General features: G+C 51.9%; 1 protein-coding gene across 6 annotated transcripts in view; it reads right to left on the reverse strand.

Moving 5' to 3' along the window:
- Positions 1-17,088, reverse strand: part of RPS6KA6 (ribosomal protein S6 kinase A6) — a 91,231-nt gene that overhangs the window by 23,818 nt on the left and 50,325 nt on the right. For 4 of the 6 annotated variants that reach the window (XR_003760460.2, XM_029067202.2, XM_007658814.4 and 1 more), the window contains 9 exons: positions 13,683-13,763; positions 11,353-11,432; positions 9,769-9,875; positions 9,464-9,501; positions 5,470-5,612; positions 3,496-3,566; positions 2,437-2,525; positions 1,100-1,164; positions 157-259 (listed from right to left, as the gene is read on the reverse strand). Coding sequence is in view for 5 of the 6 variants with exons in the window: in XM_029067202.2 (XP_028923035.1) it covers positions 157-259; positions 1,100-1,164; positions 2,437-2,525; positions 3,496-3,566; positions 5,470-5,612; positions 9,464-9,501; positions 9,769-9,875; positions 11,353-11,432; positions 13,683-13,763 (777 nt within the window). In the remaining variant the exon portion in view is untranslated. The remainder of the gene's footprint in view (positions 1-156; positions 260-1,099; positions 1,165-2,436; positions 2,526-3,495; positions 3,567-5,469; positions 5,613-9,463; positions 9,502-9,768; positions 9,876-11,352; positions 11,433-13,682; positions 13,764-17,088) is intronic. The other 2 variants (XM_029067204.2, XM_039912312.1) reach the window with 2 other exon arrangements.

A 17,088-nucleotide genomic window follows, 5' to 3' on the forward strand; every position in this document is an offset into this window, starting at 1 on the left:
CGATTCTGTGACTCTCGCTCCTTGACGAATCCACGGAAGGCGAGACGGTGCTCGCAGATCACGAACACATCTTTCCACCCTCCTTTGGATCGTTCCCAGAGAGCGAGAAAGCCTTATACCCGGGGCGGTTTAAAATCCTAACCCGGCACACGTTACCTTTGGGGGTTTTTGCGGTGAACTCGGGATCGAAACAAAAAGTATCTTCCGGTTTTCCAGATGCTGGCTTGAATGGGGGTTGAATCTCTCTTCTGTACAGTTTCTACAAGACACAGCAGAAACCCTGTGCTTAAGGATGAAGATTACCCACCCGGAGATGAAAGGGCTGGGAAGTTCGAAACTGACTTGTGTCGGGTGCTCGGGACCCACACGGCATAGAGAACAAGAATGGAGGAGCCCGTCTCCACAGTTTCCGGCTGCCAAGCCCGTTGAGCTCGGGAGAAGGAGGCCGCCGCCGAGCCCTGCCCTCCCCTGGCAGGGGCACCAAGGAGTAGAGACCCGGGCCCGGGACGCCCGGGACCATCTCGCCCTTGGGGACCGGCCCACGGCCTCGACCGGGCATCCCGGCAGCTTCTGCAGCAGCCGTGCATGTGGGCAAACACCACATCCAGGGGGTCGGGCTGCCTGGAGGGAAAGGAGGAGCCACTTTTGCGGTTGGTGTGGGTGCGGGCCCGGCCGGGAAGGGGCTAAGGGGGCTCTGGGGGCCAAATAGAGTGGTCTGGGGGAGGCGGTATTTTGGCCAGGCCACATTTATGACGTATCTCTCTCATGCGTGCTCCCTCTTTCCCCTTCCCTTCCCACTCAAAAGAGCTGAGGTAGGATGGGGCAGATGTGATCCTCAGCTTACAGGTGAAGGAAAACAAGCCCCGGAGGTCTGCCTTCTCGCTTCACTTCCTCGGTGAATGGACGGTTCAGGGTCACGTTTGGACCAGACCGAGAATTTCAGGTGGGAACTAGTGGAGACCCACGGTCTAGATTTGGTTACGAAAAAGCCGACTCGACCGGCAAGTGTTTGCTTTCTCTTCTGTCTTATCCCCACTGTGTAAACAGCTCCTCTGACCAACTTCTTAAACAACAGCTTCTTAAATTCCTCCGTACTTACATTCCAGTCGACAGTAGAAAAAAAAAGATGCCGCTTGATTTCCTCCACTCCGTCCGAACCCGCTCCTGTGGTAGTGGGAAGAGTGACGCTCTTACTGTACAATTCTTTTCGGGTGCCCCAAACACTTTTATTCGTTCGTTCATTCAGTTGTATTTATTGAACGCTTACCGTGTGCAGAGCGCTGTACTAAGCGCTTGGAAAGAAAAATACAGCAATAAGGAGAGACAATCCCTGCCCACAATGGGCTCAGAGTCTAGAGGGAGGGAACATACCATCCTCTCCCGTTTGCCCTTTTTCTTCGCCTCGGGTGGGACGTGCTGATTGTGTATCTAACACGGCGCGTAGTAGAGTGCTTAGCACACAGTAAGCGTTGAACAAATACCACAGTTGTTCTTATTATTCACCCACCCTTCAGCGCTGGCAAGCCCGGTGCCTAATGTGCCATGCTTGGGGATGTTGGGGAAGGTTGGGGTTGGCCCAGGTCGGCCTTAAGGGAGCCTTCTCTGGCTTGGTTTCCTGGGGTGACCCAGGCTGCCCCAGTCCACCCAGTCTGCCACCAGTCCGGGACCCCTGCAGGGCTAGGGCTGGTCCGAGGGGAAGGACAGGAGGAGGAAGAGCAGCGGATGTAGTCCCCCACGTCCCCGCTACCCCGAGGCATGAGACAGACTGCCCGACCACTTGATGGCCTCCCACGTACGTCCCATTCATCGCCTGTCCCCCAAGGAGTGCTCGCGGCCTCGAGGAGGCCCCCGAGGATGCCCCGGGTCCACCTGCCTGGCACCCTGCCTTGCCCTGGGTGGCAAGCAGAGGAGCTGGGCCGAGTGTCACTTCGGCATCCGTGAGCTCGCTGTGGGCAGGGACTGTCTCTCCTTATTCCTCTATTGTACTTTCCCAAGCACTTAGTACAGTGCTCAGCACGCAATAAGCGCTCAGTGAATACGACTGAATGAATGAATGAATGGTCACGTTACTCTCTCCTCCCTCCTGCAAGGCACTTTTTTGGCCAAGATGTTGTTAAGATGCACGTATTTGAGCCTTAGGTGATCACGTGACTTTTTTGGAAAATTTGTTCCCTCAAGATGTGAATGGATTGCTTACACGGTTAATCCGTGATGCTATTCAGGGGCGAGATCTGGAAATCTCACCAGAAAACGTGAGATGGGGAGGGAGGGAGGAGAGACGGAAAGAAAAGAGAAGAGAAACAGGGAGGGAGAGATACAGAGAGAGAGAGAGAGACAGGGGAGACAGTTAAAATCAGTCGAAGACTGAAAAGCCATTCACAAAACTACCTGCCATATTAATATAAAATATAAAACTTCTGGGAGGAATGAGCATACCTAATCTATTAGAAGGGTTCCTTTTGAAAAGCATTCTTAGGAGACTTTGTGCTTCGGGACTAAGAAACTGAGGCATTCCCAGTTTTGCCCTGGAAAACAAAAGTCAAAGTTCTGCTTAAAACACGCCAAGCACACTTCTCAATTTTGCACTGAAAACCAGGCACTCCCGACTTCTCGGCGAGCACAGTGACCCCCCCCACGGATGCCCTTTTCCCCGTCGCCCCTGGTACCGGACCCAGAATGCAGCCAAGGTTTGCCTGGAGGCAGAGGGATTTCGCCTGGTCAGGAGTAAGAACGTCCTGGACGGAGCGCTAGCTGCTGTCCCCCGGAAAGGACTTCCGGGGCCCCCCCTTCAAGTGAAGGGGTCTGCCGACACCTGGGTGGTCACGACAAACAGCACTGGACTAGCACTGGCTCTCGACTGCAGTCAGGAGGAGGCACCTGCTGCTCCTTCTAGGCCACTTCTGGCCCAGGTAATTACTGGGATTTTTCTCTTTTTTTTTTTTTTAAATGTTGTTGAGCGCTTACTATATAATAATGTTGGTATTTGCTAAGCGCTCATTATGTGCCGAGCACTGTTGTAAGCGCCGGGGTAGCTAGAAGGTGATCAGGTCATCCCACGTGGGGCTCACAGTCTTAATCCCCATTTTACAGATGAGGTCACTGAGGTACAGAGAAGTGAAGTGACTCGCCCAAAGTCACCCAGCTGACAAGCGGAGGAGCCGGGATTAGAACCCATGACCTCTGACTCCCAAGCCCGGGCTCTTTCCACTGAACCACACTGCTTCCACCTGGGTAGTAGCGAACACTCGGTCAGACGTTGCACGAGCAGAGAGATCACTCAGTCTGGTGTTAAAGTAGGGAACTGTCACTTCGAGCACTGGGGGAAAATAAGATCTAAAAATCCCCTCACCCGGCCAACAGTGAGGTTCATTGCAAAACTTTAGAGAAATAAGTCAAATAAAAAATCATTTCTCCACAGTCACTTCTAAGAGCTGTAGCTGTCCAACCAACCACTCAAAGACAGGTCGCTTGAGGAAAATCTGCATCTCCACTTACTTCAATATCATATTCATCGTTTCATTTCGATCTTTCCCTTGGAACGGCAGGGTACCGGTTAGCATTTCAAACTGGAAGAGATGGGAAACGGGTCATTTTAGCACGTTTCAACGACAGACACTGTAATGCTTTTTGTGAAAAGAGATTTGACTCGGAAACACACGGTCACCATCCGAAGAGATCCGTAGTCCATTTCTCAATACCATGATGGGAGGCGGGGGCGGTCATGGGCGGGACAAAATTTTCTCCGCATACACTCATTAGCTTCATGATTTTCAAACTTTCTGAATGATAAGTGCTTCCTTTACTCAGCCCAGGAGAGAAGAGGACGAGGAAGAAGAAAAGTAACGGCGAGGTGGGAAAGCTGGGATGACTGTACTCTCCCAAGCGCTTAGTACAGTGCTCTGCATTCAGTAAGTGCTCACCATTGATGATCAGGAAAAAGGTGAAAAGTTCCTGGCAAAGGGCTCAGGGATCAATCCAAAGCTTCTCTTGGTAATGACCATCATCCCGACGGATGCCTGGCTCACCCTGGGGAAGGAGGGTGAGGAGAGGGGCCCGGGGTCGGGGGGAGAGGGATCCGCTGAGGAGCCGGCTGCAGACAGTTTCGGGGCTCGTGTCTCTCCCCTGGGACGTCAGAATTCCTCGTGGGGACAATAATAGTAATAGTAATCACGATGGTATTTGTTAAGCGATTACTACGCGCCAGGTACAGTACCGAGCGCTGGGGTGGATACAGGCAAATCAGGTTGGACGCAGTCCCTGTCCCAGGTGGGGTTCACAGTCTCAATCCTCATTTTACAGATGAGGTAACTGAGGCACAAAGAAGTGAAGTGACTTGCCCAAGGTCACCCAGCAGATGAGTGGCAGAGCTGGGATCAAGACCCATGACCTTCTGACTCCCAGGCCCGGGCTCTATCCTCTCGGCCATGCTGACAAGCCAGCGGGGCAACCATCAGTCCTTAAAGCTTCCCTGCCCAGGGGCGCCTCGCCTAGTGGTCCCCCCTACCTTCAGCCCATCTGAAAACAATCGAAGAAGAGGCACGGAATGATCACGGGGCAAAAAGGTGAGGGCGGCAGTTTAAGAGGCGGCGCGAAGGGACGGCAAGAGTCGGCTCGCTGGCACTTGAACACGGGAAATGGGACGGAAACGACTTTGTTATGGAGGCGGTCGTTTGAAATCAGGTCGAAAGAAGGTCGGGAGGCGGAGACTTAAATGAGGTAATCAAACTTGAGTCAAAATTAAAGTCCTTTTGAGAGCAGGGCAATTATGCAAATCATTATTCAAATAGAAAGGGGAGTTCTCAAAATCAAATTCTTGCCGTTTGAAATCTAAAAATGCGTCGCAGGCTGATTAACGGCCAAGTGGCTTTCCCCTAGCAGAGAAGCAGATATTAAACTCTCGAGCCCGAATCAATGACTATTCATCTAGCAGCCTGTTTGGGCTGCTAAATCGGTATTTTTCCACCGAGGATTTCTCAGTCCTAATGACCCGCTGCATCGTTTTGTCATTCACTGCCCCAAATTCCTGACAGAATGAACCTGACTACAGAATAGGGGTTCCCAAGTCCACAAACCTCAACTCTGGGCCCCATGCCACCCCCACGAGAGAGAGAGCACGAGCGAGCGAGAGATCCTTAGTTTCACTTCCCAGGATCAGGACACGTAAAAATACTTTCGACCACAGGCATTGGGAACAATCTCTCTCTCCCTCCGTCCCTAAAAGGTGCTCCCGGGAACTCCTTAAGACTCCGCAGCCTCCTCGGAATCTAGACCATAAGCTCGTCGTGAGCAGGGAACGTGACTCTGTAATACCATATTCTCCCAGGTACTTAATACTGGGATCTGCACAAAGTAAGCGCTCGGTAAATACGATTGGTTGATTGAAACGGCAGGGGACCCGACCTGGTTTAAAAACGAGTCCCAAGCTGGTGGCTTCCCGGGGGTCCGGATCGACTACTTAAGTCCACTCACCATGAGCACCCCAAACGACCACCAATCAGCACTCTGGGTGTGACCCCGCCTGTTCACCACTTCGGGGGCCATGTATTCCACGGTGCCACAAAATGAGTAGGCCTTCTTTTCTTGGTCTACGGATTCTTTGCTGAGTCCAAAGTCTGTAAGAATAAAAGTACGAGCACGTACATAACAAAGGACTCCCCCCCGAAATGCCAATTCCCACGCACGGGACCCTCTCCCCCCAGATACGTGCAACTTTGTAGAAAGTTTATCACGGTTGGACAGAATTCTTCTTCAACAAGTGATTTTGGGTGAATGGGGGCTAACTGCGTAAAATCCGAAGGGAAAATAGCCTGTGTTTCATTATGCTAACCTTATGAAATTCAATCCCGGTGTGAGTACATTCCAAGTTCTTTCAAAAGGCTAGAATTAAACTCTGAAATGCTCCGGCTTGTGCCTGTACTTTGGGAGAAGAAAGCTAAGGCTGTGAGGAGGAGCAAAGGAAATCATCACGCTGACGTGAGTTTATAAAAATCATGTTTTTATTAAAAAAAAAAAAAACTCTGAACGGCAATGTTCAAAGATTGGATCCACATCTACTTATCTGGGCCGGTTCTGCCGAGAACGCACACACTTCTGAAGGCAAGTCTCTCCTGCAACCTTTATACTTCCCTTCTAAGACGAGCCTCTCTACGTTTTGGGGAAAGTCCTGCCAAAGGATTCACCGCTTAGGATTTTCTGAAAAATGTCTCCTAGGCCGGCCTAATTATTGAGTCGTTTTGCCTACGGGCCTAAGGGGCAGAAGAAAATCCCAACCACTAATTTGATGTTGATCCTAGCCTTTTTTCTTTTTCTCAAAAATGCATATGAGGCCAAAAAAAGGTAATGACCAGGTGGAGATTTGCCATTTAACTGGAAACCAATTCCGATGGGGCAGCAGCTCCGCGTAGGCCGGCGCTGGCCTCTTCTGAAATTGTGACTCCTTCAAGAGGCCTCCCCTGGTTAAATTCTTACATTCTGGCATTTCCACACCACCTGAACGCTTAGATATTAACCCCCTCCCTGCCTCGGCCCTTCTACTCCGATGCTTCCTCTGACCGGTAGTTTATTTTGGTGCCTCGACTGTCAGCTCCTTGAGGGCGGGGATCGTGTCCGTCGACTCCTCTGTACCGTCCCAAACGTTCAGCACGGTACTCTAGGTGCTTGGCGGAAGCCGCCGTTGGACTGGTCCCATTCTGTGTTTCCTCCCCGCGGGTCTCCGAGAAGGCTTAGATCCTTCACAATTCAGAGCTCTGTCCCTTACCAATCCAGCTTCCCTTCCCCCGGGCTGTCTGCTGCTGCGCGTGACTCGCTTGAACCACATCCCAAGGCGAAACAGTCATTTCCTCTGTAACCGACTGTCCCTTTCAAGACGTTCCAGGCCTGTCAGCTGGATGACGAGGGGGTCGGGTTGCTCCGAGCTGACCATCCGCGGAGGATCACGAGCCACCACTAGCCCCCCGTACCCACAGACACAGCCTCTAGGGTGACTAGAGGCTGACTGAGGAGGGGATCCTCTCCACCCTCCTGGCCCTGGGACCGTGATTTTCCAGAAGGTTTCTGTGGCCTTGGGATTACGAAACAGAGACTGCCAGAGCCACAGAACAGAAACCACACGGAATGGCCATAGAAAAATCTAGCGGGGACTTTGTCTAAAATAAACCAGGCGATTTTAATGGGCCTAAAAGAAAGGTATTAAATTTTAACTAGCATTCTATTTAATGCCCTTAGCCACGGCGTTCAGACACTGAACACAGGAACTTCACATTCTGCGTGAAATCTTAAGGTCGCCACAGTTCCGATACGTCAAAAGGATTCCTGGAAGAGAACTCCCGGAGGCCCACATTTCAGTGACCTTTTTTAAAAAACTTCCTATATACAATTATGCCAATTCTATGGGTTTGGGGGGGGTACCCCAATTTTTGTTTAATGGTATTCGTAAGGCGCTCACTATGTGCCAGGCATTGTTCTAAGTGCTAGGGTAGACGTAAGCTAATCATGGCGGACACAGTCCATATCCCCCTTGGGACTCGCGGTCTGAATCCCCAATTTTTACAGATGAGGTACCAGAGGCCCAGAGAAGTAAAGTGACCGATCCAGGGTCACACAGCAGGCAAGTGGCAGAGTGGGGCTTTTAACAAGTTCCCTCCTTCCACCTTTTCCCTCCGCCCCCAACCTGACCCCGCAGCTCAGATCAAGCCTGGGTGGGAGCCAAAGATATCGCCATCCCCACCCCTGCTTTGTACGATCCAGAAAGTGATCTTTCTGGCAGAGTGGGGCACTGGCGCACTTTTCCTTTCTACAGCGCGTGTGTTGGGCTGCTTTTATGGCTTCGTGGTACGTTTGCAGAGACTGGTCCGCCGTTCAGAAGTTCTGACAAAATGCAAAATTCAGCTGATGGAGAGAGTCGGGAGCAAGGTTTCACGAAGCCCTAACGGCTGCGCATCTGTTTCTGCTCATGCTTCGGCGGACAGGCGCAGCCACTCGACGAGTACCCCGGCTTTGTGGCGAAGAATGCGCCGCCTCGGTGTGATGTGCCCCGCTCCCAAGAGCCTGGGCGTCAGGAGACCCCAGTTTTAACCCCGGTTCTGCTCCTGGGCGAGTCGCTTCACCCCTCTGGCCCCGGTTTCCTCACCTGTAAAATGGGGAGATTGTGAGCCCTGTGTGGGATAGGGCCTGGGCCTGAGCTGGGCCTCGTACTTCTTCTAGCACTCAGCGTGGTGCTGGACACCTAAGAAGCCGCGTGGCTCACTGGAAAGAGCACGGGCTTTGGAGTCAGAGGTCATGGGTTCGAATCTCGGCTCTGCCACTTGTCAGCTGTGTGACTGTGGGCAAGTCACTTAACTTCTCTGTGCCTCAGTGACCTCATCTGTAAAATGGGGATTACGACTGTGAGCCCCACGTGGGACAACCTGATTCCCTTGTGTCTACCCCAGCGCTTAGAACAGTGCTCGGCACATAGTAAGCGCTTAACAAATACCAACATTATTATTATTATTAAGCCCTTCAACGGGCTTTCTCCGACGAAGCCCTCTTTTCCGCAGCTCCCTCTCCCTTCCATGTCATCCGTGCACTTGGGTCTCTGACCTTCGGGCATTTGGTGTGCGCTCCACCCTTGGACCCAAAGCGCTTGTATACATGCCTATAAATGATATCCTATAAATTATTTATTTATAGTAATATCTGTCCCCGCCTCTAGACTGTGAGCTGCTTGTGGGTAAGGAACCAACTCTGCGGTGTGCACTCTCCCAAGCACTTGGTACAGCGCCCCGTACACCGTAAGCACCTCAAATACCACTGATTGACTGACATAACACACAGCAACATTAATAATAGACAAATCAGCCCGGAACGTCCTCACTCTCCATATCCGAGAGACGATTATTCTCCCCACTTTCAAAGTCTTACTGAAGGCATTTCTTCCCAGAAGCCTTCCCTGACCAAGCACTCGTTTCCTCTTTCCCACTCCCCTTCTGAATCGCCCTGATTTGCTCCCTTCATTCATCACCCTCTCAACGCCCCCAGCACTTATGCACGTATCTGTAATCGATTTATTTATATTAATGTCTGACTCTCCCCTACACTGTAAACTCATTGTGGGCGGGGAATGTGTCTGTGATAAAGCTGTGTTTTACTCTCCCAAGTGCTTACTGAAGTGCTCTGCACACGGTAAGCGCTCAGTAAATACGACCGATGGATACTTTCATCACCGTTATTATTATTACTGTCCTATTTTTTCTGTCAGGAAAATGCCCCGCCTTAAACAAGGATGGCAATTCTATGAGAATGAGGAGATTATTTTTCTACAGTGATACTAAACCTACAGCTATAATGCAAACCGAATCCAAGAAGAAAGGGGGAGAGAAAACAGAAAACATGGAGGGGATAAAATCTAGGTGACAAAAATCACTGGGACAATCAAGTAAACTGTACAGGTTATGAATTAGCTGTGCTAAGAAAATTTACCTACCTGTTAACTTGATATGTCCTGCTTCATCAAGCAAAATGCTGAAAATTAAAATTCAAATTCACCAAAACACATCGATAAAATATTGTCACATACTTAAAACGAGCCAATACCCAAAAGGTCGCTCACTAAAACGGCAAACGTGTCTGAAAAGTCGCCGTGGTTATTTTAACTCTGCATCTCTAGCCCAGGGTGGCTTTGACTTCCCTGGGAGTTTTCCCATGAAACCGGGCAACAGGTCAGGAGGGGAGGCGGGGGAACAGTGCAACAGAGGTACAAACAGTAGAGGAGAATACTTTTTACTTTACTTTTCTGGCTTCAGGTCCCTGTACACAATCCCCAGGCTGTGCAGATGATCCAAAGCAAGGGCCAGTTCTGCGAGGTAGAATTTCACATCTTCCTCTGTAAACATAACCTAATAAGAACTGTATAGATTTACCTTCTGATCTTTGCTTCAATTCCTAGAGCTGCAAACTTCAAAATTAAAATAAAAAAAAAGGACTGCCACCTCCCCGAACGTTTTAACCGAGTCTGAAAACGGAAAGTGCGGTTCCTTGAGCCAGACACATACACACACACACACACACACACACACACCACTCCCCCCACCCCCGTCACCAGCTCAGACATCTCTGACTTTCCCCAATTTCTAATCATCTCAAGGATCCAACAGAACACTGAAATTCAGAGTACTTTTTTTTTTTTCCCCCTAGTAATCCGCTCCACTGACAATCGTGTTCAGATCACCTAAGGAGGAAGTGGTTTTCCTCGCCTGGATCCCGGAAGCGGGGCCGGAACCCACTCCCAGCCATCCTGGGCCACTCCCGGCAGCGGCGGCTTGGATGGGAAACCTAGAGAGGCTGGCCCAGGGTGGAACGGTCATTTCCTGCGAGCCGAGCCCGGGCCTGCCTCCCTCCCGCCCCGGCCCACCCACAGCCCCGACCTCCGGTCCCCCTGGACGGCAGCCCGTGGCGGGAGAACGCCAAGCCCCGACGCTGAGAACCGCTGCTCCCCTCGAGACCGTCAGGGCGACGAGCCCGGGCCTTATGTAAATTTCCCGGGTTCAACGGACTTGGCCAGAGGGAGCTCTGTGTCGGCCAACCGGAACTGTAGTGCTTCTGCCTTATGTCTAATCAGCCGCGGCGGGAATTTAACAGGAACGAACAAGCGGCACCATTACCCGTCTAATCGGTCAATCAACTGCGCGAGGTGCTAAATCCTTCGCTTTTGGAGACTACAGATGGGGCTTTTTTTGGTTCGGTACCACGGAGGCGAAGTTACAAAACGGGACAGAGTTTAGCGACGCGCTTAATCACAGGTAAAAGCACACACGCGAACTATTCTCCTATCCTACCCCAACGGAAAAGCGTCATCCTATTGACTTTCTATCCCCATTCATATTAATAGCAATAATAAAAAAAAAAAGTCGGGAACAACAAACAGTCAAGTTTTACCCCGGATGGTGTGAATTACAAAATATTCGACATTGAGCGAAACACAAATATGATTTCTAAACTACTACAAGCATCAGAGAAAAACGGAAAGGGGTCTACTTACAAAAATGTGTGTCCGTTACTACATTGTTCCCCGACCCCCTCCTAGGCTACAAGTATTCAATTTCGACTGATCGCACCATTGTGTTAGTCCCTACTCGAAAGGAGCTATAGGTACACGACTGAAAGGAAAACGGTAGTCTCCTCCAGGGGACTCTCTCTCGAAGCTGCTTCGAGACATCCGTAGCCCGGCACCAAACCGGTCAGATCATTCGAGAAGAGAACGGACAGATAGGTCAGTGTTTCACAGGAACAAGCAAAAATAGGGGAAAGCGGGCTGTTCCCGCTCTTTTTCTAGCTCTAGGAATGCCAGAAGGATGATACGATGCAGATACTTACCTCTTTGGACAATCGTGTGAAGACATCTCCTCCCCTGAGAAAATCCAATATTAAATAGAGCTTCCCTTCTGTCTGAAAGGCTGATTTCGGGGGGGGAAAGTATAAATTAATATTTAAACACGCTTAAGTATTTCAACATCTTAATATATTGCTTTGTCAGTCAGTCGATCGTATTCACCGAGCAGTTACTGTGTGCACAGCACTGTGCTAAGCGCTTGGGAGACTGCTATGTAACAATAAACGGACACATTCCCTGCCCGCGACGAGCTTACGGTCTTGAGGGGGAGAGAGACACTGATATTAAAAAAAACAGGCAAATTACAGATATGTACGTAAGTACTGTGGGGCTGCGAGGGGGGGGGGGGTGAGTAAAGACAGCAAGTCAGGAAGACTCAGAAGGGAGCTGAAGACAAGGAAATAGGGTTTAAATCAGGGAAGGCCTGGAGGAGATAACAGTAATAATGATAATAATGACGGTATTTGTTAAGCGCTTATTATGCGCCAGGCCCTGAACTAAGCGCCGGGGTGGAGACGAGCAAATCAAGTCAGGCCTACAGACGTCGAACTTCTGACCAAAACGATCACGACCAAACAGTGCCTGTGTTTGGTCTTGGGCGCTGGCTGCCGAACAGAGAGCGAAGCGGTCCTTGCCCTCTCGTCCGGCTTCCCTTTACAAGAGAAAGCAGAACCAACGGGACAACGGGTGACGGGCCACGCGCGCCCTGTCCTGCCCGAGAGCAATCCTCGTCCAAGCGGCGTCCTCCGGGTGGCTGACGGAGGAATTCAAGATCCCGGCTCCGTGAAGGGTTGCCCTGCCGTCCTGAGAAGTGGCTCGCGCTGCCGGTGCGGGAGGAAAAGCGGGACTGCTTCCCGGAACTGGAGGTCTCGGGAGGCGTGGGGACCAGGTGGGTTCTCCCTTGGGGAATTCACTCCCGGGACCCGCCTCCCTTAGGATCCAGCTGCCTTCCGGGTGCAAAGGCTGTCAGCTACAATGTGGGCTCCTCGAGGGCAGGGACCGTTCGCTCTGGGGCAGCGTCTCAGTAGCTCAACGCGACGGATCGGTTGACCTCAAGCCCGGAGAGTTCAGCCCATTTACCGGATGGTTCTCCTGCGAGGCCTAAATCCCGGCTGATCCCGGACACACGGGCCTTTGGAGACGATGGGAAGAGAACTCGTTTCTCCAAAGATGGGCGCGGGGGATGCCGAAGAAGCCTTCTGGGAGGGCGGAGGGTGAAGCGTGATAAAGGGGGCGACTGGAAGAACCCGGCGGGGCGGGGGATCCGATGAACAGAGAGAGGGAAGGATAAATGCCCCTCAGAGAATGGCCTGGAGCAGGAAAGGATGCACTCGGGGATGAACCGCTTAACCTAGAAACAGCACGTTGGGGTTCCGGGAAACCAACGGCCACTTGTCCATCGGGGGCGGTCCCTGGGGGAATCTAAATCACCATTGGATGGCTCTTCTCAAGTCTAAAGCGTGGAGATCTGTCTCGGGGGCTGGAGATGTAGAACAGAAGAGGAGAGGATGGAACCGGGGGCTGGAACGGGGGGTTTGCGACGGATAGGGAAATCCAAATTCACCACAGGAAAAGAATCTCAACGTGGACAGAGTGTGACCCGGTCCTTGAAAATCCCGGCGGACCCAGGGCTGGTGACTAAGGTCTTAGAGATTAGGCCGAGACGGCTGACGCCAAGAAAAGGGCTGTTCTAGAGATGAAGATGGGCTGGGTCGGGGCTCCAAAGTTGGTCCGGTGAGTGGAAGAAATCCTGTGACGGTGCCCGAGAGAACACCGGACCTCTAAGCGGGCGGGGGGGGAGGGGGGGGGGGCGAGTGGGAATCGGCCCTTCCGAGACGCCACGGAGCCTCAGCCGCCCTCGGGCCGAGGTCTCTCGGCCCAGACAGATGAGAAAATGGACGCCTTCTTCCCTGCTTGCCCGGTGGACGAGCCAGAGCCCTCGCGCCCCCCACCCTCGGCTCAACGCGGGAGGCTCCGATGAGCTTCTCCCCGTCGGCTCCAAGGATCTTGGTGGATCAGCCGTCAGTCCGGAGGACGGAGCCGACCCGGGAGCGACGGCCTTTTGGAATGACGTCTGGGCTTTCGGAACGCTCCCGTTTCGGACGCGTTCAGAGCGGGGCCTTTTAATGGGGACCAGGCCCTCGGTGTCTTAGGGGCACCTAGGTAGAGACCACATCCGGCACGGTGACGGGCACCGGTAGGGCACTAGAGGCCAATGTCGGGCGGGTTTCCGACGGGGTTTCTGACGGGACCCCTCACCCACCTCCAGGGAGCCTTAGTTTTCTGCTACCCCTTTAAGTGACAAAATACTTACCATAGTGCAATTTGACAATAAATGGGTGATTTACTTCCACGAGTATATCTCTTTCCATCTTTGTACGAACTCTATCTCGAACTGGAAAGGAAACACGCAAAGTACCTTACAAAAAGTCTGAAAGAGTGACATCGTAGACATGTGAAATTTCTTTTCATTTGACTCTCAGTTCACGTTGGTTAACTTGAATACCTGGAGTTAAGCCTCTGTTACCTCTTTTCACCTATCCCTCATTCTCACGGACTTCCTGCAGACAGTCCCTATTTTTTTGTTTTCTAAAAGGTCCGTTTCTTAATCCATCTTCAGGATTTGTGTGGTCAATTCCAGATTTTTTTTTTTTTTTTTTCCATTTTCACTCCCTAGCCTTCAAGGGAAGGGGAAAAGTGGCTGTGAAAACAGCATCAATTGGCACAATGGATGAGGCCCCTCTCCCCACCTGTTTGACAGGGAACAATCCAATCATGACAATAAGGGAATGACGAGCACAATCCGATCATCATCATCATCATCATCATCATCATAACGTTGGTATTTGTTAAGCGCTTACTATGTGCAGAGCACTGTTTTAAGCGCTGGGGTAGATACAGGGTAATCGGGTTGTCTCACATGAGGCTCACAAGTCTTCATCCCCATTTTCCAGATGAGGGAACTGAGGCACAGAGAAGTAAAGTGACTTGCCCCCAGCCACACAGTGGACAGAGCCGGGATTCGAACCCCTGACCTCTGGCTCCCAAGCCCGTGCTCTTTCCAGTGAGCCCCGCTGCTTCTCTACTATACCAGAGCGTAGCGCGGTGCTTGGTGTATATAGAAGTGCTTGGTAAAAGCCATCACCACCACAGATTTTTAAAACCCGTCATGTTTACGGAGTGCTCACTGTACACAGAGCACTGTACCAAATGCTAGGGAGTGTACAATGCAACAGAGTTGGTAGACAAATTCTCTGCCTACAAGGAGCTCGCAGCCTAGAGCGGGAGACAGACATTAAAATAAATTACGGATATGTACAGAAGTAATAATAATGTTGGCATTCGTTAAGCGCTTACTAGAGCACCGTTCTGAGCGCTGGGGTAGATACGGGGACATCGGGTTGTCCCATGTGGGGCTCCCAGTCTTCATCCCCGTCTTCCAGATGAGGGAACTGAGGCACGGAGAAGTGAAGTGACTCGCCCAAAGTCACACAGCTGACAGGCGGCAGAGCAGGGATTCGAACCCATGATCTCCGACGCCAAAGCCCGGGCTCTTCCCACTGAGCCACGCTGCTCCTCAAGCGCTGTGGGTGGGATGGATGAAGGGTACATCCGAGTGCAAGGGTGACGCAGAAGGGAGAGGGAGTAGGGGAAATGAGAGGGCTGAATCAGGGAAGGCCTCTCGGAGGAGACGGGATTTGAATAAGGCCTGGGGAGTGGGGAGACTGGTGATCTGGCAACTATGGAGGGGGAGGAAGTTCCAGGCCAGAGGTGGCATGTGGGCGGGGGCAGCGTGGCTCAGTGGAAAGAGCCCGGGCTTTGGGGTCGGAGGTCATGGGTTCGAATCCCGGCTCGGCCGCCCGTCAGCTGCGTGACTGTGGGCGGGTCACTTCACTTCTCGGTGCCTCAGTTCCCTCCTCTGTAAAACGGGGATGAAGACCGTGAGCCCCACGTGGGACAACCTGATTCCCCTGTGTCTACCCCGGCGCTTGCAACGGTAGTACGTACTGATACCAACGTTATTATTATTATTATTGTTATGTGGGTAAGGGGTCGGCGGCGAGATAGACACGAGCACAAAGCCCCTACAAAAATACTGAAAACCAGATACCTAACATTCTGCACGATATGTAGGGCCTGAATTTCATTTCTTTTAGCTCCAGTTGCGTAATGTGAATATGAAGTGGCTCCTTACCAAAGAAAGACCAAAATGTCTCAGCCTTATAAGCAAGCCAGAATGGCAGTCAGTAGGAGGAGAGTTAATTTCAACTCGTTGCCCTCTGAACTCTGCCCAGGCTTGTGTTAGCGCTAGATAACAATAATAATAATAATAATGTTGATATTTGTTAAGCGCTTACTATGTGCAGAGCACTTTCTAGGCGCTGGGGGAGATACAGGGGAATCGGGTCGCCCCACGTGAGGCTCACAGTTAATCCCCATTTTACAGATGAGGGAACTGAGGCCCAGAGAAGTGAAGTGACTCGCCCACGGTCCCACGGCTGACGGGCGGCAGAGCCGGCATTCGAACCCATGACCTCCGACTCCCAAGCCCGGGCTCTTTCCACTGAGCCACCCGCTTCTCATGTGTCAGGCACTGTACTAGGGCTGGGGTGGATTCAAGCTAACCGGGTTCGACAACGTCCAAGTGTCACGTGGGGCTCACAGTCTTAATCTCCATTTTACGGATGAGGTCGCTGAGGCACAGAGAAGTGAAGTGACCCGCCCGAGGTCACCCAGCAGACCACCGGAGTAATGGGAAAAGTGACGAATGGGAAGCAGCACGGACTAATGGAAAGAGCCTGGGCCTGGGAGTCAGAGGATGTGGGTTCTAATCCCAGCTATGCTACCTACCTGCTGTGGGACCTTGGGCAAATCACTTGACCTCTCTGTGCCTCGGTTCTCACGTCTGCAAAATGGGGATTCGATACCTGATCTCCTGCCTATTCATTCATTCAACAGTATTTATCGAGCGCTTATTCGTTCAGTAGCATTTATTGAGCCCTTACTATGCGCAGAGCACTGTACTAAGCGCTTGACAATGATGTTGGTATTTGTGAAGCGCTTACTATGTGCAGAGCACCGTTCTGAGCGCTGGGGGAGATGCAGGGTCATCGGGTCGTCCCACGTGAGGCTCACAGTTAATCCTCATTTTACAGATGAGGGAACTGAGGCCCAGAGAAGTGAAGTGACTCGCCCACGGTGCCACGGCTGACGGGCGGCCGAGCCGGGGGTCGAACCCATGACCTCTGGCTCCGAAGCTCTTCCCACCGAGCCACGCCGCTTCGCACTGTGCTAAGGCCGGGAACGTGCAATTCGGCAACGGACAGAGACAATCCCCGCCCACCGACGGGTTCACAGTCGGGGGAGACGGACGGACAGGAGACGGCGAGCCCTACGTGGACCCGATTATCTTGTATCTCCCCCAGCTCTTAGTATAACGTTTGGCGCGTAGAAAGCACTTCACAAAGCTTGTTGTGGGCAGGGAACGTGTCTGTTTATCGCTGCCTTGTACCCTCCCCAGTGTCCAGTACAGTACTTGGCCCACGGGAAGCGCTCGATAGCTACGACTGACCGACCGCCAAATGCCACTCTACTTATTATTATTTTTAAGTGGCAGGGCCGGCGTCAGAACCCAGGTCCTTCTGACCCCCAGCCCCGGGCTCTATCCACTAGGTCACACCGCTTTTCCCTCACAAGCCACTGATTTCGTCCAGGCGGGA

Source organism: Ornithorhynchus anatinus, chromosome 6, assembly GCF_004115215.2.
Source record: "Ornithorhynchus anatinus isolate Pmale09 chromosome 6, mOrnAna1.pri.v4, whole genome shotgun sequence".
In the NCBI taxonomy this organism is placed as follows: domain Eukaryota; kingdom Metazoa; phylum Chordata; class Mammalia; order Monotremata; family Ornithorhynchidae; genus Ornithorhynchus; species Ornithorhynchus anatinus.